Here is a 12,753-nt window from a genome sequence, read left to right as displayed (position 1 = left end):
AAGCCCACAGACATCAAGCCATGCAGTCTTAAGCTCTATTTTTTTTCACCATTCAGAAAACAGTACTACTTAAAGTGATGTGGAGTAGTCATGCTGTTTTCTGGATGGTATTTAAGAAAAAAAAGAAAGAAAAGATTCAACTTAGAAACCTATGGCAGAGTGATTATAGTGAAATTCTGAAATATGGTATATATAAAAGTTACAAACAATATAAATATAGATATTGAAACAGATACATTAATAAACACAAAAATACATATTTTTATATCATATCAGAAATTTTATATGAATCTCTTAACAAAAAAAATTACCAATTTATTTTGGATGACTTTACTTGTCTAACTTAAAATCCACATATATTGAATGAGAGAAGGAGACAGAGTGTGAGTCATGCAGATAAAAATCCCTCCATTTTCAAAAACATACATTTAGGGGTAATTAATTAAATAAAAAGAATTAATCACAGAATTCCTTTGACTAGAGAACATTTCATGGCCTTGATCAACTCTGTCAAAATTAAGTAACATAGTTAAGCATCACCTAGGTTCATATCAAGTCATCATATTATCATACTCCCCCTCCTATCCCTGTCATGAAGTCAAGAAAGTATTTTATATCCAGAAATCTCTGTGGTATCTTTTTCAGAATTCAAACAAGGTATGACACTGACATCTAGGAGCAAGATTTTGGGGATTCTCACATAGGGGATCTGTTTGAAGATTCCAATCACAGACACAAAGAAGCTCTTTGTTCCAGCTGGAGCGCCCATCACCAATCCTTTATAGTGGTGTGGGCCAGGGCTTTCAACCTGCCTTCAGAGCTAAGATCTGCCCTGATGGCTGAGTATGTCAGGCTCTCATCTTGGATCCCAGCTCTTTATTTATGACCATATAGGTTTCTTTTATAAACTCTACCCTACTCAATCTGCCTACATTTTTAGCCTGAGACAAGCTATGATCTCAGCCAATATAAGTCCTATCTGACCAACTATTCCTCCCTTAATCTAGGGCCAGCTGCTATCCCAGATCACATTCTTGGTCTTCACTATGCAGCTCACAGCAGAGCAGTGTCTGTGCTGTTAGCTGTTGTGTGACAGGGAATATGAGGTGAGAAGGCATCCACCTAACCTTCCATGCACAAGTACAGATGGATACATCTGAGAATAGTGTGGTAAAAAAAGAGATATCCCCCACCTCACAGGAACTGCCTTGTTAACTGTGGTGTGCTAAGCAGAACTGTCTGAAAGTAACCTCAGACCTCACTCTGGATTGCCCAGACAACGTATTTGGAACCAGGACCCCCCTTTCCCCCAGCAGGAAGGGGCTGCAGTCAAACTCAGCCTCCCACAAAACAGTAGCTCTCTCCTCCCGGTGATGAGGACAGTAGTTTCCTATGGGCCCCAAAGTCACCAGGTACAGGGCGGATGACTTTTCCAGACAACTCCTCTAAACAACCCGCATCTACTCCCAGACTTCGTCACGCTCAAGTAGCCTACTTGCCCCACTAACCTGATTACCCTCATGCCTTCCCTATGAGAAGGAAAAGCTGCCATAACCACAGCACCTGGCCCTGGTGTACTCTGCTGTGTGGACCTTCTCCTGTTTTCCCAGAAAAGCTCATTGCTTAACCCATATCATGGGACCCTAAGAGGTTGGGTGACTTCACAGAGCATGCGCATGTTTGATACTTATTTATTCAATATTCATTCAAATATTCATTGAGTGCCTAATATGTTCCAGGAAGAAAATAAACAAACACACATAGGGGCCGGCCCCGTGGCTTAGCGGTTAAGCGCGCGCGCTCTGCTACTGGCGGCCCGGGTTCGGATCCTGGGCGCGCACCGACGCACTGCTTCTCCGGCCATGCTGAGGCCGCGTCCCACATACAGCAACTAGAAGGATGTGCAGCTATGACATACAACTATCTGCTGGGGCTTTGGGGGAAAAATAAATAAATTAAAAACAAACAAACAAAAAAAACACACATAGAAATATGTGCTATGGGGCCGGCCCAGTGGCGCAAGCGGTTAAGTGCGCGCGCTCCGCTGCGGCGGCCCGGGGTTCGCTGGTTCGGATCCCGGGCGCGCACCGACGCACTGCTTGGTAAGCCATGCTGTGGCGGCGTCCCATATAAAGTGGAGGAAGATAGGCACAGATGTTAGCCCAGGGCCGTCTTCCTCAGCAAAAAAAAAAAGAGGAGGATTGGCGGATGTTAGCTCAGGGCTGATCTCCTCACAAAAAAAAAAAAAAAAAAAAAGAAATATGTGCTATGTGGTGATAAGTGTTATGAAGTAAAATAAAGTAAGATAAGGGATAGAGAACACTAGGCTGGGTGGGTTAGGGGTACTATTTTAGATAGAGTTATCAGGGACAGTATCTTTAATTATGTGTCATTTGAACAGCAGCCCAAAGACAGTGAGGGAGAGAGCACAGAGAGCTTTCTAGACAGTTAAAAGGTGCAAAGTCCGTGAGGCAGGAGCATGCTGTGAGGAATAGAAAGAGGCCAACCAGGCTGGACTTGGGTGGAAGGAGAAAGTAGTAAGAAATGAAGTCAGAGAGGTAACAAGGGGGCCAGGTCATGCAGGCCTTGGTGGCCCCTGTAAGAACTTTAGCTTTTATTTTGAGTGAGACAGGAAACCATTAGAAGGTGTAAGCAAAAGAATGGTCTGTCTTAGATTTTAACAGAATCATTCTGACTATTATAAGATATAGAAAACAGACTGTTGGGGCAAGAGCGAAAACAGAGGGAGACTGTGGCAATGATCCAGATGAGAGGTTATAGTGGCTTAGACTAGGGCTGTACCAGTGGAGGTGGTGAAAAGTGGGTCAGATTCTGGAATACTTTGAAGATAGAACCAACAGGATTTGTGATGAACTGGATATGAGGCATGTGATTAAAACAGGACCCAAGATGACACCAATGTTTGGCTGAGCAATGAAAAATGGAATTGCCATTTACTACTGTGATTTGATTTATATAAAAGTCTGTGTGTTTGTGTATGGGCATAAGCATAGAGAAAGCCATAAAAATGATAATAGTGGTTTATCTCAGAGCAGTGGGATTTCACGTGATTTTTATTTTCTTCCTCGTGGTTTTCTGCATTAAGTTTTTATAATGTATACACTTTGTTTAAAAATTTTAAAGATAAAGCTCTTTTTATTGTGGAAAAAACAACAATAACAAAAAAAGGAACAAAAGGACTGGAGCAGGATACAAAGAAAGGGGGATGGAAGGGACTGGGAAGTAAGTAGGAGGGCAAATGGGGGTCCAAGAGGGACTCGAAAGCAGGACCTGAGGGATCTGGAAATGTCTGAGGAGTCAGAAGATATTAGGTAGAACTCTGGGGAATAGGAGGTAGTGGGGGGGGCCTCAAGGAAACTGGGGGGAGATGTGAATGTAGAGAGGAACTGGAGAAAGTATGGAGGAACAGGAGCAGATGGGGAGAGCAACGAGGCTGACACATCAGGAGCAGACGGGGAAAGACTAGTGAGACTGACTAGCTCTGGAGAAAAGGACAACCAGGGAACGACGGGGGTCTGAGGAGTTTGAGAGGAACTGGGAAGAACTGATGGAAATTAGAAGGGTCTGGGACCAGACTAGGAGGGATGAAGAATGGGAACAGAGTAATAGAGATTATGGAGAACAATGTGGGGCATTTAGAGAGGACAAGAACAACAAAAGGAAAACAAAACACAGACTTTGGAGCTGAGAGCTTATACTTCCCAGCTCTATCAATGCTTACCCTGTGTGCCTCAGTTTCCTCACGTACAAAACAGAGACGGTAATAATGCTTGTCTCACAGGGTTAGTATAAGGATTGAACAATACAATCCACATTAAAAATTTAGTATGTCATTGGGCATCCAGTAAGCACTCAATAAATGTTAGGAATTATTATGAACAGCTTCTCAATCCAAAGAGAAGGCGGCTCAATAATAAAAATTTCACCTCCCATCCAAGTATTTTATTCTATGCCTTTAATAGAGAGTTATTTATCTTGGGAATGAGGATGTGGGAGGAAGGGGAACAAACCCAACCTGCTCTGAAGACTGGCCCAAAGCTGAGCCTTCTTCACCACTCAGAATGAAAAACGAAACATCTTCATCCAATGAGACTGCAGTCTGCAGGTTAAACAACAGTAAACCAGTATTCAGTGTTGAAATGAGTCCTTTTTCCGCTTATAAGGAAAGAAATAATTTTCTGAAATATGGTAAATAGTAACAGTTATCTTATTCATGAACAGGAGCTGCAGGAGAGACAATGTCAAGTTATATTTAACTTTGGGTCTGTTTGGTTCATGAATTTTTTGTGTGTTTTGTTTTGGTTTGAAGGTTCTAGTAACCCCAATAAAAAACAGAATAAAGGAGTCCAAATTTTTTCCATCTTCCCGAACTAACTCTTCACTCTAATCAGAGTATTAAGAGCATTACCTTACAGTTGGATCTAAATGTGGGCTCAGGGAGAATTCTCTTTTTCTCTCCCTGTTTTTGGGTGCTCTCATGCAGCTGTGCACTCCCACACAAGTACCACCTCACCCCACCCACAATCTTTTGTGGAGTTAGAAGTAGTTAAAAGTATTAAAAGTGGCATATTCTTATCGATAAACTTGCTGATAAATAAGCTCTCATTTTTCAATACTGTAAAGTCTAAATCTTTTAAATGTAAATCACTTATCACTTCTTTCTCACACACATATTAAAATGAACTATTTTTAGGGAGGTTCTGGAGAGGAATTAATTCTATAATAAAAAGTAAAACTCATAGTCACTGGAGCCAAAAAATTTAAAAATATGTAAAATACAAAAGCTTATCTTACATATTGCTTATATCTACAACTTAGCTGACATTAACTTGAAAAGTTATTCACCTTGTAACAATGCTGCATATATAAATTGTCAGTACAGTCACGTGTCACTTAATGATGGGGACACATTCTGAGAAATGCACTGTTGGGCAATTTCATCAGCATGCCAACATCACAGAATGTGCTGAAGGGGAACAAAATTTGCCAGTCCAAAATGTGTCTCTTTAACATGAGAATTATTTTAGACTGATTATTTTTAAGAAACAAGACTCAGAAAGTTTTTCTTGTTACCTTCTCCTTAACTGCCTAAAAGAATTTAGATAAAAAAACAAAGTGAAATAAGTCAGAGGGAGAAGGTCAAATACTGTACGATTTCCCTCATTAAGTAGTAGATAATAACAATAACAAACACATAGAGACAGAGATTGGATTGGTGGTTACCAGAGGGGAAGGGGGGAGGGAAGAGGGCAAAAGGGATAATTCGGCACAAGTGTGTGGTGATGGGTTGTAGTTAGTATTTGGGTGGTGAACATGATGTAATCTATGCAGAAATCGAATGTACACCTGAAACTTATACGATGTTATAAACCAATGTTACTGCAATAAACAAAAAAATAAAAAACAAACAAACAAAACCTATGCTCCCCTCTGTGTTCTGTTTCTGTGTGGCCAAACACTTGTTTTCCAAATATTTGCTCCTTTTCATCTACCTGTGAATTGCCTTCCTTCCCTTTGAAGTCCCTGACTCTCCTCACCCCCAACATCTTCAGTCTTTAGCTGACGATGGTATTTAAGGTGAGAGTTTGGCCATTTTGGCTAGTTACTTGGTATTCCTAGGTTTCTCCCATGTATATATGTTATTAACCTTTGTTTTTCTTTTGTTAATCTGCCTCATGTTAATTTAATTCTTAGAGCAGACAGAAGAACCTAGAAGCGCAGAGGAAAGTTTCTTCCTCCCTTACAGTACTTACACAAACCTAGATGGTACAGCCTATTACACACCTAGGCTATACGGTACTAATCTTATGAGACCACCGTCATGTGTGTGGTCTGTTGTTGACCCAAACATCGTTATTCAGCACATTACTGTTAATACTTTTACTTTCCTTCACCACTGCTCATCACAAAAACCACTTGCTAAAATCCTCAACTTTCCGAGCAGATATCCCTGTCTAGAAGTTGGTATGGAGATTCTTAAAAGCCAATTTTGCTTCCTTTTCACCTCTTTTCTTGACAATCAATGGACTGATCTTGACAAACTTCCAAGTTTTTACCATTCATGGTTAAATTAAATCCAATTTAGGCACACGTTTATTCATTTGTTGAATGAATAACATGTATACAAACATCTTTTATTTTAGTCTGCTTTTACTTCTAAATTTAATTAAAATAATTTTTATTAAGTACCCAAGAGGGGCACTGTGGAGGGGACAAAGATGAGTTAAAAACAAAACAGAAACCAATCCTTGCATTTTAAAATTTGTAGAGTTAAATACTCTCATTGCTTATGGCAGAAATGACTAGTTGTTCATTATTGTCTTTTCTCCCATCTCTAATAATAGAATCGACTTTTAGCTGGATACCTAGACATTTTTCCCATGTTCCTTTAGTGGAAATAATGTGTGCAACTTGCAGGTCTTGTCCTATAAGAGATCAATCTGCAATCCTTTGGTTCTTTCCTTCTCCCTTCCCTTAGGCCAGCAAATGAAGACACTGGAGCTTTGCCATTGGACTCAGAGACGGAAACCATGTGTTGAAGATGGCAGAACTCTCTCAGCAACCTAGACTACTTATCTGTTACACAGGAGAGAAATAAAACTTCTATCTTATTTAAGACATTTTACTTCGAATCTTTTTGTTAAAACTGCTTAGCCTTTATTCTAAATAATACAGTTTCCCCAAAATATGAGTTGTTTTCTCACTTCGAGTTTCAAATATGTGATTACACATTGAATTGTAGAACAAAATCTGTAAGTCAGGGATCACCTATAATATTTTATTATAATATTTTAGGATAAAAAGTAATGTCAAGTAGGAACAGGGAGTGACTGTAAATTGGCATAAAGGATTGTTTAGGAGTGACAAAAATGGTCTAAAATTGGATTATAGTGTTGATTGCATAATTCTGTAAGTTTTCTAAAAATCATTGAATCATATACTTAAAATGGGTGAATTTTTGCTATGTAAAGTATACTTCAATAAAGCTATTTAAAAAAGTAAAAAAAAAAAGTTATTCACCTTAGACAGTTGATATATCTTATCAATGAATAGCTGAGTTGAAGATTTTTCACCTTGATTAATCTGAAACACAACACAAATAAATGGTATGGAAAACATAATCTTCACAGATGTAGACATAATCGTGTTCTTAAGTCTTTTGTCCAAATATCAAGACTTCTCAATGTTTTCCCTTTAAAAAGTATATACATGTTTTCCCCTGAGATGTCATATATAGTTACCATGACCAAATCACTTCTTGGCTTTAGGTTTGAAAAAAAAAAAGCACAGAAAAGACCTTGAAGCTTTTTGGATTTAAGGAGTGATATTAAGACTGAATTTTGGCTCTTTTTTGACAAAGAAAAGTTTATTATGATACATGTTGCATTTAAACAGTAAATTTGAAAACAGGAAAGAATAAATAAGCATTACCTTAGCATTTTTTAGCTTTTCTCTTACTTTGCCTCTCAACGTTTCTATCATGTTTTGATTTTCTTCTGCATCTAAACCTGTCAAGAGGCCAACATAATATAGAGTTCACGAGACTTTCTTATAACACAATTAAACAGCAATAGGAGCAAAAATACTTATGAAATAGCTACACTGCATGCATTTCTAAGAATCATGACAATTATGAAGATTGGGTCATTCCCCACGAAAGCTTAGAACCTAAGACCAATGGATGTCCCTTCCCCCCTTTCCCATCTGGAATAAATACTTTCACACATGGTCAGGACTGAATTGTGTTTCTTTTTGAGACTTTTTCCCCACCCTCTGCATCCTCAGCTATTAGCTAGAGTCCTTCTTCAAAGCCAGGCCAAAAAAAAGCTCAGATAAGCAAACCTTTATCTTTTTCCTTTTAGAAAAAAAAATCCATGAGAACAGTCATATTCTATATAGACTGCTCTACAGAATATACAAATATCAAAGCTAGGTTACTTCAATTTGATTAAACTGGAGAGAAAGGAATCAGAAAGGAAGAGAGGTAAGTCTCTAGGTACCCATTTTAACTACTTATGTAAAATCAGTATAATACTGCTGACCCCTACTTCTGCCAGTTCTTGGAGGAAATCAAACAGTCTTGTAGGATATAGAGGACTCCAGCTGTTTTGTGCTCTCCAAGTCATGTGGAATTTTCTGCTCATCCATCAGATGATCCACCAGATGGACTGAGAAAGATAGGGGTTATGCAGGCCCAGGTATGGTAGAAAATGGAGGACCTATTGGCCATTTTGCCTTGCATTTTTCTTTTTCTTCTCCCTGCCTTTGAGTACTTAATGGTTGCATAGAGGATGGTGGAAATAAAGGGTAAGCATAAAGCTAAATCACTACAGGTCATGAGAATCTTTATTCTTAACTGCAGTATGCCGTGGTATAATTTAAAAATTACTCGTTGGTTGTTTATACTCTATTCCCAGAACTTAGAATGGCAGATGGCACATAGTAGGTGCTCAATAAATATTTGCTGGCTGAATGAACCAGGGTTCAACCATTATTTATGTATTTTTCTCCCCAAGATCTAGAGCTTCCTGAAGCAGGTTCTGTATCTTATGGTCTGACACAGTCTAACATAGTCTCAAGCACTAGTGGATTCTCCATGTTTACACAAAACTTAGTTTTATTACATGCACTGACTTTGCTACCTATTTCCTTAAGCCCACCTTGTATTATCCAGGAAGTTTAGTTTCTATTTGAACTCATCCCTTAAGAAACTTGTGTTCCCAGCTGAAACCCTAGGATAGGATTAGTCATTTACATCTTTTAAAAATAAAAACCAACAGTATCAGAGTTGTAGTATACTTATTGAGAACCTTTTTGGAGAGGCTTGTCTATATTTTCTTCTACTGCAACATTACCTTTCTCTTCTGATATCTGCAAAAAAAGAGGGGGTTACCTTGCATCTTTTTGTTTTAGTATTGAACATCTTTTCATATGTTCCTCAGCCCTTTGAAAGTCATCTCCTTTAAAATGTCAATTCATATCCTTTGCCTGTTTTCTTAAATTTCATCTTCTTATCAACTGGTATGAGCTCTTTATATATGGTTTTATATATATATGATTTATACATATTTATATATATATATATGATTTTTAAATTAAGAAACTGCTCTCTCTAATATCAAAAAGGACATTTAATGATAAAATCCAATGGTTATTCTTAGCTTTCATATATTGCCTACTTTATCTATCTTTTAGGAGGGTCAAATGAGATTAAACATATGAAAATATTTTGCAACTCAACACTACATCAGTGTTAGCTATTACTTGATTACTCCACAGCATCTGATAATGTTGGGCACCTTAATTTCTGAAAACTTTCTATATCCTTGTCCTCCACCCCTCTACCTCTCTGGCCACTTATTTCCTGTATCCTTCAGTGGTCACACTTAAAGTTTAAATGTAGGCATATTTCAAGGCTTTGGAAAGTACGTGTATTCTCATGGCTTCCCAAATCTGTCTCCAACCTTGACTGTTCTCCTGAATACCATATTTCTAGCTGCCCCCTGGTATTTCTAATTGAATGTCCTAACTCAATATGTTAAAATGAGTTATTCATTTATTTCTTTTACATTTTTTTTAAACCTCAATATTCTAAAATTAAACCATACCAACAATGTTAAATCCTTTTTCAGAATGATATGGATCATGAGTTTGTTTTCCATTTTAAGTTTAAGAAATAGAACAACAAAAGACTCCTTACATAACAACTGTATATAATAACCAAACTAATGTGCAGCTGTAGTGGAAAGAGCAAGCAGAAACACATCAGCTTTCCAATACAGCAAAAACACGGATTCATGTTAAAAGCCAAAGCAGAGTATTGACATAATCACAGTGAAGACATTATCACAATAAGAGCCTAAGTCTACAGACTTTCTAAAAGAACTTCAAAATCCACCAGTGGTTCCTGTACCACACTTATGAACTACTGAATAAGGTCAACAAGAACTAAGATGTTCTGTTATTACAAAACCTTCAGTACTTTCCTCAACACATTAAAAATATCTAATTCTTACTCTTTACCAAGGGACAGCAACCCTTGAAAGTGTGATGGAACATCAATCCTGGCAAGGGATTCATGAGTTCTCCCTTTAATTCCCAATAATCTCACCCAGAATCCCCAGGAGTCTGGATACTTTTTCATAATTTCCCATGCTCATCTAGAAGGATAAAATATGAATCTTAATTGGAGTTACTCTAAGATACTGGTCCTATATATATTTCACTCACTGACTAAAAAAAGAAAAAAATTTTTCTGAGTAAAGCAGGGAATGAATTGCTGGCTGGCTGAGAGAACAGATAAATAAATTAACATTTAACTAAAGGAATAAATAAATAAGTAAATACATAAATAACTCACTATAATGCTCTTTATTACATAACTGACAGACCAAAGTACCCTAAGTTCTCTTATTGTTAATTTTTTTTAACATATGAACTGTATGATTTGTATATAGAAGCAAATATATCACATTTTTCAGGATTATCCTACATTTAGAATTAGACTATTTAGTATAATCAAAATCCTTATAAACTCCATTAGTACTTTACTTTTTTTTTAATATCTTCTTTTGTCTTTGAGATCTTTTTCATGATGATTCTTTCATTTCCACTTTCTAAATAAATAAAAAATATTCTTAAGAATGATATATTACTGAAAGAAAACAACTATTGTGATACTTGAGATAAAAGTATGCTATTTAAATTTTTTAATTTAACTAAAAACTAAACAAAGAAATACACTATCACCTTTAGTATTGAGTAGTTGATCACTTTTAGTATTTAACAGAAATTCCGGTTAATGCAATAAGACATGGAAAAGAAGTAAGAAGTATAGCTAAAGGAGAAGACAACATTATCATTGTTTGTAGAGGATAGGTTTTTATATGTAGAAAACTCAAGATAATCAAAAACGTTTAGACATAATTAGAAAGTTGTTAGTGGCAGAACACAAGTGAATATATGTCAAAGTTAATAGCTTCCCTCTATGCTAACATAATAGAAAAAGATCACTTTCACAATAGCAATAAAAAAAAATTTTCAAAATACCTAGGAATAACCTCATTTAAAATGTGTGGGAATCCCCCACCCCAGCAAAATTATAAAACTTTAGTGAGGAAAAGAAAATCTGATTAAACATAGAGATATTCCCCAGAGGCAGGGAGATGGTTAAGAGGCCGTTATAATAGTCGTGATGAAAGATGCTAGAGATCTGAATCAAAAAACGGAAGTGGGAATGGAGGGTGGAGAAAGATTCATTTAAGAGGTAGAATTCACAGGATTTGGTGAGCAATTAGATGTGTAGGACAAAGTGAGGGAAGAACGAAAGACTCCCAGGGCTTTTGGCTTTAGTAACTGAGAAGCAGCATCATTTTGAGTATTGTCAAAGTAGGAAGGTAGTTGAGGTAGGGATTAATGACTTCAGTTTTCAGATGTTGCTTAGGGATGCTTACAGGACATTCAGCTGAGAGGTCCAGAAGGTGATTAAAAATATTCAATAGACTTGGAACAGAAGAGAATCAGGTCTAAGTTAGCTAAATTCTTTGTTTAATCAGTAAACAACGTATTTAAGAGATTGATTTAAGGATTCTTTAAAAGAACAAGCAAGCACCTTTAAGATTCTTCCTACCAACATACCAAGATTAGACACAACAGGAATAGGATGCTGGGAAAAGAGAATTTTGAATTTACTTTCCATTCTGCAAGAACTTCTAAAACAAACTTCAAATTAATACCTGATGCCTACACCTGCACATTTTGTCTGCTAAGCTAGGGACATTAGCAGTGGCACACTCTATAGAGAGTTAAATTATAATAAATTATCAAATAAAAACCTTATTGTAGAAGAAATTATTAATCAGGTGTTTGCAGACCTGGAGATATTTCTAGCCTAGTTCATTTTTCATCCTATAAATGATAGAAGATAAATAAATGATTATAGACAAAATATTAGATAAAATTGAAGATCTGTATGAAAATTGCATTTGCTCTATTGAAAATCTCACATGGAAGTAAAAAAAAATTATGATTCAGACTTTTACCTTCTTACAGCAATTCAACTTTCTGTATTAGAAAACTGGCTCCAACAGTTAAATCCAATCTTTTCTTTGAGGATATTGCTAATTTACAATTCTTGCAGTTAAAGCTTTTTCTAAAAGATAAGGAAATCGAGAATTAGCTGTTTTTGTATCAGATGACCTAGAGGTCCATAGTCAAAGTCTGAGAATTAAAGTCAAGTAGTTCATTCAGCCTTTTCTGATCCATAGCAAACAGAAGGCAATTTTATATGTATAAATATTTGCCTCTTGCTTAGCATTTAGAAATCTCTGAGTTCTGCAAATTTATCCAGCAGTGCTTTTATCACTGTGGTGATTCCTGAAATGAAATTTCCTAAAGCCTATTTTATGTTGTGTGTAAATTTAACATTCACTCACCTTGATTACTTCCATCACATGTCATTTGGTTTCAGTAGTGTAAGCAGAATAAAATTACAGAAAAATCTCTAGTGTATAAAATGGTCATAAAATGCATATTATGGTATCTAGTAATATTTCTTTGGTTAATTACGAGCTAACTAGAAATCTGTTTTTCCTTTAGTTTTCCCCCAGCTTTTGCTGGAAATCTTTCCAAACGTATTAATCCACTTTCCTTCCTTAGCAGAACTGAGTTCAGTCCAAAATCCACTTTTATCTTTATCTTACTTCATCTATTGTCACATAGTATGATGAACAC

General features: G+C 36.6%; 1 protein-coding gene across 1 annotated transcript in view; it reads right to left on the bottom strand.

Moving 5' to 3' along the window:
* Positions 1-10,633, bottom strand: part of CC2D2B (coiled-coil and C2 domain containing 2B) — a 99,169-nt gene extending 88,536 nt beyond the window's left edge. Inside the window, exons 1-5 of the mRNA XM_087432342.1 lie at positions 10,573-10,633; positions 8,832-8,892; positions 7,453-7,529; positions 7,042-7,104; positions 4,037-4,120 (exon numbers count right to left, since the gene is read on the bottom strand). Coding sequence (XP_087288468.1) covers positions 4,037-4,120; positions 7,042-7,104; positions 7,453-7,529; positions 8,832-8,892; positions 10,573-10,614 — 327 coding nt within the window. The 5' untranslated portion in view covers positions 10,615-10,633. The remainder of the gene's footprint in view (positions 1-4,036; positions 4,121-7,041; positions 7,105-7,452; positions 7,530-8,831; positions 8,893-10,572) is intronic.
* Between the last annotated feature and the right edge of the window lie 2,120 nt (positions 10,634-12,753).

This window comes from Ceratotherium simum, chromosome 6 (assembly GCF_057802395.1).
Source record: "Ceratotherium simum simum isolate JZ-2026a chromosome 6, ASM5780239v1, whole genome shotgun sequence".
Taxonomy (NCBI): Eukaryota; Metazoa; Chordata; class Mammalia; order Perissodactyla; family Rhinocerotidae; genus Ceratotherium; species Ceratotherium simum.
Note: the sequence above shows the minus strand (reverse complement) of the source record. Positions and strands in the feature narration are given on the sequence as shown.